At 36.4% G+C, this 11,510-nt stretch overlaps 1 protein-coding gene across 2 annotated transcripts; it reads left to right on the top strand.

Moving 5' to 3' along the window:
- The first annotated feature begins 597 nt into the window (after positions 1–597).
- LOC102690685 (shugoshin 1) lies at positions 598–10,083 on the top strand. 2 transcript variants are annotated; one of them, XM_015357433.2, is made up of 9 exons: positions 598–707; positions 2,949–3,094; positions 3,333–3,529; positions 5,665–5,711; positions 6,187–6,281; positions 6,377–7,201; positions 7,289–7,387; positions 8,292–8,421; positions 8,644–10,083. In XM_015357433.2, exons 2-9 carry the CDS (start codon positions 2,956–2,958, stop codon positions 8,801–8,803), a joined length of 1,692 nt encoding a protein of 563 aa, XP_015212919.2. In that variant the 5' UTR covers positions 598–707; positions 2,949–2,955; the 3' UTR covers positions 8,804–10,083. The 2 variants fall into 2 exon arrangements, with proteins under 2 accessions (XP_015212919.2, XP_015212918.2); XM_015357432.2 differs by having other exon boundaries at positions 8,226–8,421.
- The last annotated feature ends 1,427 nt before the right edge of the window (positions 10,084–11,510 follow it).

The following is an 11,510-nucleotide window of genomic DNA, read 5'->3' as shown; positions in this document are numbered from 1 at the left end:
TGGGAGATAGCTGTGAACAGTCAGGTGGGAATGAAAATGTAGCGGGCAATCCCACAGTGAGCTTTAATTTTCCTTATAATTGCTTACACAGGCAGCAATCGTGAATGAGAGTACATCTGAAAGTTATCACAATTTCTTTTTATTTGCGGAAAACAAAATAAACAAATACGTTCCAAATAATAAATGAAATCATTTTTTGAATCAGCGTATCAACTCAGTTTAAGTAAACTCAAAAGACACAGTGGCTGGGAACCACTGTATTAACTGCCGACACAGTAGTTTCATCTACGTGATAGTGCAGAAAATACAACGCCGGTAGCAAATAACAGAATACATGAGCTAACGTGAAAAAGGGATGTTTCATAGTCTAAGAGTTAAATGAATACGGAAGTAGTTCTGTTTGTTTCTAAAAGTACTTAAATCGCAGCACAAACATGTATATCACACTTATAAGTTATATACGCACCCATCACAAATACACCACCCTCCTCCAAACTGAGATAGTGCGTCATTGTGTCATCTGATGACCGGATATGCGGTCATGGTTTTTCGAGTTTCCGGGTTCTTTCCCACCAATTAGCGACTGAGGTTCAGAATTTGAACGTAAATGTGTGGTTCAGCTTTCGGTGAAGAAGTAAAAGGAATAAGATAAAGCGCTCTTTTTACTCTCTTTTACCGGTGATCTTAACGTGTTGGAAGTTTGAAAGGTAGGAGATTTATTTAAAACATGTAGCTAGATCATTAAGAGAAAACTAGGAAAAAAGGGTGAGTCGTAACAGCTTGTTTTTGTTGGATTGTTCTAGCCGTTTGTTGTGTTTTCTGTCGTGTTGGATCCAGCCATGTAATATAAACACGAGAGCTACGTAATGTTTCTGAATTGATATTAACTACAATTGCATGTTCTCAAAAGCTTCTTAAGGCCTTTAGTTTCATTAATCTTGTAGTGTGGACACGGACCTCTAACATTTTCTTTCTGCTGAAATGATCCTTTTAACTCATTGAAATTACAATTCACTAAATATAATGCAGTGCTAATAACTTATCATGCTGGGGCGAGTACAGTAACGTATGGTTCCTCTCTAGGTATTATTTATTCATATTTGTATTACACGATAAGGTAGCAATATATATTGGCGAAATGCTGTTACGTTGTGCATTCAGTATCGGTTGTTTTTCAGTCAATTACGTGTTACAACCTAAAGTGTTGACTTAATTTAAGGATCTGTGTGTGGTTATCTTAAAGACTACAAAGGGGGGGGGCATTAAGGCGATATGCACTCGGTCTTTGTTTATTGTAGTTGATTTTGCAGAAATATCGGTGATTTTTTGTTGTTGTTGCATTCCAGGCATGTTGCATATGTAATGATTCTACCACACAGCTTCATTACTAACATTAGAGCGATGCTAACGTTTTTACAATATTGCAAGTTAATACAAGTTATTGTTATACTTTTTTTCTTATATAAAAGCGCAGTGCCCTCGAGATTTATTTAAAACCTAAGCGAAATAGGAACAAAAAAAAACCAAAACAATGACTTACTGATGCCTTTATTAAAACGCTTGTAAAAATGTCATGTTGTAACTCACACCTGTAAGTATTGTTAAATAAAACCCAATAAAAATAAGATGTGCATGTGCCTGTAAAGTGCAAAGGAAGGAGCCAGATCTATACAGAAGCCTCCGAAGGTTTCCTGTTTCCCCGCGGTATTAAAAAGGAGAAATGTACAGAAGACCTCTAGTAATAGTATGAGCATGTATCAGAGCTCTCCAAAACCTGCAGGCAAATGGTCAGTGATCTCCACAAGTTAGGGTATGGCCTATACATGTATAAAAATTTAATCTCTCACTTTGTAGTGTACATTCTAAAAAAAAAACCATTAAGGCCATTAAAAGTATTTTGTTTTGGGGTTGTTTTGTGTATGTGGATCCTGGGCTTGGAGAGTCATCCACTTGTACATGTAGCATGACATGTTGGTCACACACCTGGTTTCTCTGCCACAAATCTCAAGCTTGCCCAAAAAATGGACATCCTAACATTAAAATGATCCAAAGCCAGCATTCACATTGTGGTAGAAATCGTTAGGCTAACGGCCATTCAAGAAGACTTAAAATTTTATGTGCAATCTCAGTCTCCATACCTCAGTCCAATTGAACATTTGTGATATGAACTCAAGAATGCAGCTCACAAATGGAAACCATAGAGGACGAAGAACCTTGAGCATTTCTATTTGGATAAGTTGTAAGAAATATTTCTCATAAATTCTTACTGTATCTGTGCAGTGCAATTATGATTACAGTATGACATTTTTTCAGCATGACCTGATATCCAATCTGTAAAACTGTCATATGATGTTTTTGTTTCCATATCATTAGAGATATTAATAAATCCAAAGGGCAGTGTATATTAATTTACCCTAGTTTAGAATATATACATATATTAGCATGTATTGATATAGGGAATTTAGAGTTGTATTTTTTTATTTTAACATTTTTTTTGTCTCTTTTTTCTGTAGGTCGTTTACTACTAACTGAAATTCATCATTTTTAATTTAGTTTCCTAAGTCAGAGACTTCTCAGATACGTTTCATGGGTGGATTTAAATTTGAGTTGTGTGAATAATCAAAGTATGATGGATCCCTTACCTCATTTGGAAACTAAACCGTTGTTCAAATCATTACGTGTACATTATTGTACATCAAGTTCTGATTTGTATAATGATCTAAATACCCTTTTTACCTTAGAACCTTGTTGGGGATAAGACAGGACACTGTGAGGCACTGGGAATCCTTCTGTGCTAATTAGTGAATATTTAAGCTATCCTGTTCTGCCTATGAGGGGGTTCTACACAGCAGTGAAACTTTCCCAATGAATAATAACACATGATCTCAGCTGAAAAATGAGGCGTGTATTACTTAAACTAATTTATGTTCTCTCTTCCAAATTTGCAGTTCTAACATGCCTAGAGAGAGGGTCCAGAAGAAGTCCTTCCAGCAAAGCCTGGAGGACATCAAGGACAAGATGAAAGAGAAAAGAAATAAAAGACTTGCAAGTGCCTGTACCAAAAACAAGGGCTTAACAACAGCGAATAGTATTAGTAAGATGCATACTATTCTATGTCTGATTATCATGTTGCATAGATGTGGAAACTAACATGTAAAGCTTTTCTAGGATTCTACTAAAAGTTTTGAAGATGCTAATATCACCCATTAAAACAGTATTCTTTGTTTGGCATATGGTAAAAGTGGTGTGCTTGTAAATATATTTAATTTTCTCATATATTCAATATACTGGCAAAGAATGTGTTGATTTACATTTGATGTTTTTTTTTGCAGATGCTTCTACATTTATCTTAAAAAATGTTCAGATTAAAAACAAGGCATTGGCCCTGGCCCTTCAAGCGGAGAAAGAAAAAGGGAGACAGTATCAGTGTATCATTTTACAGTTGAAGAAAGAGTACCAAGCTCTGATGTTTCATGTATTCACATTGAAAAGAGAACTCGGCAAGTATGAAGCACAGAGCAGTACAAGGGTATGTCTGATAATTACTGTAAAAAAAATATATAGATGAGTTCATAGAACTATTTGCAACATTGATTACAGTACTTAATCGGAGCTTCAGAATGTTGTTTTGTAAAGCATGTTATAATTTCATAATGCTAAATCTCCTCATTCCACTTCAGTTGGAATTAAGTTTTATGCAAGGTCTGTGAGGTGCCAAAAACTCAAAGGTCTGACCCTAACCCAAACCCGGATAATATATAACAGTATAAAAGTTTTTGCCATTAGCTACTGTTTGTACTGACTTTTTGACTGCAAGTTGGTTGCCTTCTTTTAATATGTAACTTAAAGTGTGTATACAGTGCCTTGCGAAAGTATTCGGCCCCCTTGAACTTTTCAACCTTTTGCCACATTTCAGGCTTCAAACATAAAGATATAAATTTTTTATTTTATGTGAAGAATCACCAACAAGTGGGACACAATTGTGAAGTGGAACGAAATCTATTGGATTTTTGAAACTTTTTTAACTAATAAAAAAATGAAAAGTGGGGCGTGCAAAATTATTCGGCCCCTTTACTTTCAGTGCAGCAAACTCACTCTAGAAGTTCAGCGAGGATCTCTGAATGATCCAATGTTGTCCTAAATGACTGATGGTGATAAATAGAATCCACCTGTGTGTAATCAAGTCTCTGTATAAATGCACCTGCTCTGTGATAGTCTCAAGGTTCTGTTGAAAGCGCAGAGAGCATCATGAAGACCAAGGAACACACCAGGCAGGTCCGTAATACTGTTGTGGAGAAGTTTAAAGCCGGATTTGGATACAAAAAGATTTCCCAAGCTTCAAACATCCCAAGGAGCACTGTGCAAGCGATCATCTTGAAATGGAAGGAGTATCAGACCACTGCAAATCTACCAAGACCTGGCCGTCCCTCTAAACTTTCAGCTCAGACAAGGAGAAGACTGATCAGAGATGCAGCCAAGAGGCCCATGATCACTCTGGATGAACTGCAGAGAACTACAGCTGAGGTGGGAGAGTCTGTCCATAGGACAACAATCACTTACACTGCACAAATCTGGCCTTTATGGAAGAGTGGCAAGAAGAAAGCCATTTCTCAAAGATATCCATAAAAAGTCTCGTCTAAAGTTTGCCACAAGCCACCTGGGAGACACCCCAAACATGTGGAAGAAGGTGCTCTGGTCAGATGAAACCAAAATCGAACTTTTTGGCCACAATGCAAAACGATATGTTTGGCGTAAAAGCAACACAGCTCATCACCCTCAACACACCATCCCCACTGTCAAACATGGTGGTGGCAGCATCATGGTTTGGGCCTGCTTTTCTTCAGCAGGGACAGGGAAGATGGTTAAAATTGAGGGGAAGATGGATGCAGCCAAATACAGGACCATTCTGGATGAAAACCTGTTGGAGTCTGCAAAAGACCTGAAACTGGGACGGAGATTTATCTTCCAACAAGACAATGATCCCAAACATACAGCAAAATCTACAAAGGAATGGTTCACAAATAAACGTATCCAGGTGTTTGAATGGCCAAGTCAAAGTCCAGACCTGAATCCAATCGAGAATCTGTGGAAATAGCTGAAAACTGCTGTTCACAAACGCTCTCCATCCAACCTCACTGAGCTCGAGCTGTTTTGCAAGGAAGAATGGGCAAGAATTTCAGTCTCTCGATGTGCAAAACTGATAGAGACATACCCCAAGCGACTTGCAGCTGTAATCGCAGCAAAAGGTGGCTCTACAAAGTATTAACGCAAGGGGGCCGAATAATTTTGCACGCCCCACTTTTCATTTTTTTATTAGTTAAAAAAGTTTCAAAAATCCAATAGATTTCGTTCCACTTCACAATTGTGTCCCACTTGTTGGTGATTCTTCACATAAAATAAAAAATTTATATCTTTATGTTTGAAGCCTGAAATGTGGCAAAAGGTTGAAAAGTTCAAGGGGGCCGAATACTTTCGCAAGGCACTGTATATATATACACACACACACCTTGTCAATTCTGAATTGCCAGTTGTTTTAAGATGACCCCCTGTACCTTCTCAGGAAATAATGAAACGTTGGCATGCTCCAGATATTTTTTGAAGTGAAAAAAGTTTTATTTCACAAGTAATCACGCCATGTTTATCTTTCAACAACACATTTTTTAGAGTTCTGTGGATCCAAAGGTTTATCCTGCTGCAGATATTCCAGTTAGGTAAGCTCATCAAAGTATCTATAGTCATCTGAGTTAAATAAAAACTGTTCTAAATCACAAACCAAGAAAGAAAATGAAATTTAATTAATATTGAAAACAAAGTATTTATGACAAACTATACATTGTTTTAAAATGTCACTGTAATAACTATAGCTTGATTTATACTTTTTTAAATACATTGTGAATATTACTCTAATATGGTGCCTTGTGTATCGATTATAGTGCTTCTGTTTTGTCTGATAAATATCCTTAAAGTTTTCCTGATATAGGGTAATGTTAAGAGTTTATATTTAATATAATATAAACTTATATTATATTTACATCTTACACATTCTTAAAAAAAATCTTGAACAAATTTTGAGCAAAGAAAACCAATGATTCTTTTTTGGGGGGGGATTTTTCTGTACCCTACAATATGTTTTACTTGAAGTGGAATATTCTGTATTAAACAATGTGAAGCTTGTTTTTGTTTTAGAGCTAGTCCCATCTGCACTGCCGATACCAACCTTAATAAAGGACAAACTAACGTTGATGAATTACGAATTGCTCAGTCTTGCCCTTCAAGCAGAGGTATGCAATTTAAAAATGTAGAACTTATTAGGTTTCCATATTTTATATTTATAAAAATACATCAAACTTTCAAAATAAATTTCTTTCAATCACAGAATCAACAAAAGGAGGGCAGAAGCTTGATGAAAACAAAGAGGAGAACCTTTGGCTCGATAATGTTTTGCCAAGAACTGTGACAGCGAGACGGCGAGAAGACCATAGAAGACTGCCATCTGTTAGCGTAGATTCTTGCTCTAATGAAGACAAAGATGTGACCGTTTCTCCTCAAGTTAAAATAGCAAATGAAAACAAATCAGACAGTAGCGAAAAGGTGTTTGTGAAATCACAAAATCAGGAGAAAAGGGCAAAACCATTGCATAGAGACTTGGAAACTTTGCCTGCTTGTATCCACGATGTCAAAAGTTCAACGCCTGAGCCTCCAGGCAAGACTCCTTCAGCACAGAAAAAGGATATTGAGACTAAGACTGAAAAGACAAAGAAAGACAAACATGAGAAAGTCACATTGAAAAGGGAAAATAATCCCAGAGCAAGATCAAAAAGTAGAGAGCGTCCACAATCGAAACAGAGACCTGTTTCCAATGAGCAATTTAATGTATCGCTGGGTTCAAATGATGCTTTTGATTTTAACTGTGAAGAAAGTATACATGTCACACCTTTCAGGGCCACTTACAAGCAGAATCGGACTGATGGGGACATGCTTTCTGTAGATGCCTGCCCAGTTTCTACTTGTGGGAGTAATACAGATCCTGACAGTAGCATATCTATGGATCTGGATGACAGTCTTTATGAACCTAAGAAGTCTAAACAAAATGAGGTGACACCACCCCGAAGATCCAGGTCAAAAAGGAGCTCTGTTCTGCAGTCAAATAAAAAATTTGAAAAAAATGTTAACATTGAACCAAAAAGAGTGTGCATCACAGGTAAGAATGTGAAAACTTTTTGTTGTTGTTTTTGTTGTTGAAAGTATATTCAACATAAGTGTAACTTTTTTTGTTTCACCACATTAGCATCTAGAGGATATAATGGCACGAAAGAAACAACAGCAGATGGTAATCTGGAGGTTAAGAATGGGACTGTGGATACTGTGAACACTAAAAGAAATCTAGGTAATTATGGTCTTTTACTGCATGTGTAATATGAGCTTTCATTTTTTCCTTTGTATTTGTTTTCACAGAGAACTGCTGCAATAGTTTAAATGCTGGTTCAATGGTTCTTATTTGTTTAAGGGCTCACTTTGAGAACTACTGCAATGATTATATGAGCAAATGTTTATTTAAGAAGAAAGTACTTGTTTCATGCTAATGAAGGACTGTTGAAAATTTAAAACCAGTGAAAACAAATCAGTATAAGTTACTGCCTCCATGCTCTTTCTATAGACTTCCTTAACTGGGGCGGGTTGTGATGGCCGAACTATTAATGAAGGCTTAAGGCAGGCTGTTAGCAGTCTCCCTGACACATTGGTGCACAGTACTGTGATGCTGCCTCCAGAGATAAAATGAAATTAGGTCTCAGTTGTTCATAAACATTTATGAATGGATTGTCTGCATTTCAATTGAAAACAAAATGTTTAAATTTTGATATTTTAAGTATAGGTGTCTTCTACATTTAAAAAAGTCAACAAATGGACTAATGTAATGAATAGTTTCCATTTCTAATCATTCAGAGTGAACTGACTTCTTCAGCACTATAGTACTATGTTGATGTTTTTCCCCAAAAAATATTCCTGTTAGTTATATATAAAAGGAAAATATTTTTCGACAAGCATTAAACATCTTTAAAGGTTCAGAAAGTTTATGAAAGTTTGTATTTGCTGATTAGTTAAAATGGATGGAATTGTTTTTGTGAGAAGAGTACTAATTTGATTTTTCATCACTCTAAACTGCTTATAAAACTTACCATAAATCTTTAAGACCTGTTAACTTTTTGAAGGTTTATTTTTAACAGGTCCGTCCATTAACCCACCACCCTGTCGATTCAGGCTTAGTGATGTGACAAATATTTCTTCTGCAGCCTGTGCAAAGGAATTTCAGGTGTATTCCAACGATTCACTGCAGCCTTCTAACTCGGAGACGTCGGGCTATCCTGCTCATAAACGTCGCTGCACCATTAGTATTAACTACAAGGAGCCAACTCTAAATGTGTAAGATTACTTTATTAATTTTAAAGCAATTTGAAAACATACAACTGGTTTATATTTCATTTGTAATTATATGGACATGCAATTTTCTTTTCATTCAATGAGAACTTTAATTCTAACTAGCTGTTTGATATCGAAAGTGATATATGAATTAAGTTACCATGGTATAACTATTTTAATCTGCTTTTGTAACTGGAAATTAATTGTTTCTATATTTTTTTTAAGGAAACTTCGTAGAGGAGACCGATTCACAGATACCAATTTTTTAAGGTCACCAGTCTTCAAGCAGAAGAAGAGGAAGACAAAATCTATGGAAAATCAAACACTTGAGAAACGCAGCCCTTTATCACCCGTCTCTAAAAAAGTACTAGCATATGCTAGTTAGTCAAGTGAATTTGTTTTAAATACAAATCAAATTTGCTGTACAAGTAGGGAAAACCTTATTTTATAAGGTTTATAATATGCAGTTCCCTATATATAAACATTTCTCTTTGCACATCCATACACTTGCCTTCACAAAGCTGATAATACCATTGTAATAAAACTTACCTTTTTATGGAGCCATTACTCACTTGGTCCCTGTTATTGTTTCCTTCTTGCACCTAGCCACAAACTTTTGTGAAAGAAGCTCTTTGCAGCTGGAAATCCAGTAATGACAATGAGCACCAAATGGCAGAACAGAAATTGTTTCAGGACCAGTATATATCATTCTGTAGGGCCTCTATAACAACGTAAACTTGGAAGTGTATAGATGTGCAATGTACTTCTAAAATTGCTGAACCATTCTCATGTTATTGTTGGACTTGTATTTTGCACAACAGATTCCTGCTTTCTTTTTTAACATCCAAGTTTTCATAATGCTTTTTATCTTCACATTTGCAAGGCATCTTTGTCAAGGTATAACTTGTTATAGGTTTTAAATGTTTGTGACTATCCAGTCTCTTCTGAGCTTTTTATGTTTTTTTAAATAAAATGTAAAAATTTGTAAGTTGATCAACTTCATTTTGATTTTGTACAATACTGAAACCATCCTTAAAAAAATTGAATGATAATGTCATTAAGATGTTAAAGGGTGATGCTTTAGTTTTTATCATAACATAAGAAGGTATGCTTGGTTCCACTTGTGAAGTTGGCGATCTATACTGTATTGTACTTTTTTGTGCCTAGATATACCACTTTAAATATTAGTAATGTAAAAATAATGTGCATAGACGACGTACATTGAGATCCTTAAAAAATCAATTCCAGTTTTCAAGAAGTTGTCAGGTTACAAAGAAGAGGAAGCTGACAGGGAATCTCGTCCGGCAGCTTAATGAGTGAAAGTTATGTGCATAGTCTGATTCAAGAATATATCTGTTGTTCCACACTTACAACCTTTTTTTCTTAAAGTACCTCCATTTTAATGTACTTACCAGTATTTACCACTTGTGTAATGGTTTGTTTTTCACAGTTGATTCTGAAGACATTGAGAGGATTGGCTTTTTTGATAGCTGAGAATTTTGGACATGCATGAGGCCCCTTAGGGACTTTTATTTAAGATTGAAAAGGTAACTTCTTTTAGGCTTAAAGGAATATCTTAGATTTGTGAAAAGTACTAGAACTATAATCAATGGGCTGAGAAGGACAATGTTATATAAGTATAAATTAAATGCTATTGGTGAATAAGTTGGTGAATGATTCCTTTTTTTAACAGTTGCCTAAGAAAATCTAAGAGTAAGAGTTATTGTACGCCTTCAAAAAAAGTTATCTTTATAATTCTGAATACAGGAGGAATTTTTTAAAGAATTGTATTAAATTGATTTGTAATGTATTTTATGCACTTAATGGGGGAGGGACTGCTTATTACTTATAAGAAAAAGGTGGCATTTTAAGTTTTTCTACATCCACTCTTAATAAGCAGGTTTTGCCATTTTAAATTTAAGGAATTTTAGGCATCCAGTCCCATCACAGTTGGAACAATCCTCTAATATTCACCTATTACTATTTATTAGTGAGTGGTTATAAGAGATCTTCCACTTTGTCTATGCAATTCTGTAACGGGATTTGCAGGGGAAATATACTCAAGGAAAAAAGAAATGCAACACCTCCTCCGTGCTCTGGCCCTCCCATATCTGTGAAGAGGACCTGATGCCACTGCTGATGAGTCCATTGTAGCCACTGTCTGGCCGAAGCCAATTGGGTATGACGTCTAGGAGGTTTGAGCAAAGGGCCTCTGACAGGTTGCCTTGCTCGGAGCACGGAGCCTCACTGTCCTGTCACTGATGAGGGCGTTGTCAGCTGGCAGTTCTAGCAGCAGTTAGGGTGGCAGGTCTGAAACGATCTCTCATATGGACCAGTCTGATGTGTCGGTTCTGCTCTGTTGTGGTCACTCGAGGGCGACCGGATCTTGGGTGGTCATCTGTCCTGCCGGTCTGTCGAAACTTTCTTTGCATTCGGGGCACAGTGGAGCAGCTTACTCCATAGTGTCTGACAATGCTGGCACATGACATGCCTGCAGCATGCCAATGGCCTTCTGCTTTGCTTCTGGTGACATTTGAGGCATTATGGAATGCACAGAAAACTAAGTGTGGCCTTTTTCTTGTTTTGACCTAACACCTGAGCTTTGAATTAAGGCCTTTTTAAAGGTGACCTGATCAGGCATTGTTCTATCTGGACTTCGTTGGGTAAACGTGCACCTAATGAGCTTTTATGTGATTGGCAAGTTGCAGTGCTTTACTGCACAAGTTGTATTGCTGGTCAGAGGGCTTAAGTTGACAACTTTTTGTGACAGTACATAAGCTATAACTATAGTATTCTCATTCCAGAAAATGTGTTTCTTTTTTTTCCCCATCAGTATGCATTTACAGCATCAAAGGCATTATAAAATGCTTTCATTTCTAAAAGCATAGTTATGCAGTAATGTTAATACCATTTCCCTCCAAACTAAAGAAATGCAATACTGCACCTCTAATACTGCTGGAAAAATGTCTTGCATATTTACTGTAAATACATACATTATGGAACATCTTGTAAGAAGATGGGCACACTTGGTACATCAACAGAAACTGAAACCTAACTCTAGTAACAGCCAAAATGAGGATTGTGTCTTGAAA

Source organism: Lepisosteus oculatus, chromosome 10, assembly GCF_040954835.1.
Source record: "Lepisosteus oculatus isolate fLepOcu1 chromosome 10, fLepOcu1.hap2, whole genome shotgun sequence".
Taxonomy (NCBI): domain Eukaryota; kingdom Metazoa; phylum Chordata; class Actinopteri; order Semionotiformes; family Lepisosteidae; genus Lepisosteus; species Lepisosteus oculatus.
Note: the sequence above shows the minus strand (reverse complement) of the source record. Positions and strands in the feature narration are given on the sequence as shown.

Bases quoted from the DNA above. Each gene is read 5' to 3' on its own strand.
- LOC102690685 (XM_015357432.2), top strand. From the start codon at position 2,956: ATGCCTAGAGAGAGGGTCCAGAAGAAGTCCTTCCAGCAAAGCCTGGAG. The intron at 3,530-5,664 runs GTATGTCTGATA...CACATTTTTTAG, and splicing joins AAGCACAGAGCAGTACAAGG to AGTTCTGTGGATCCAAAGGT. The intron at 7,202-7,288 runs GTAAGAATGTGA...TCACCACATTAG, and splicing joins AAAAAGAGTGTGCATCACAG to CATCTAGAGGATATAATGGC.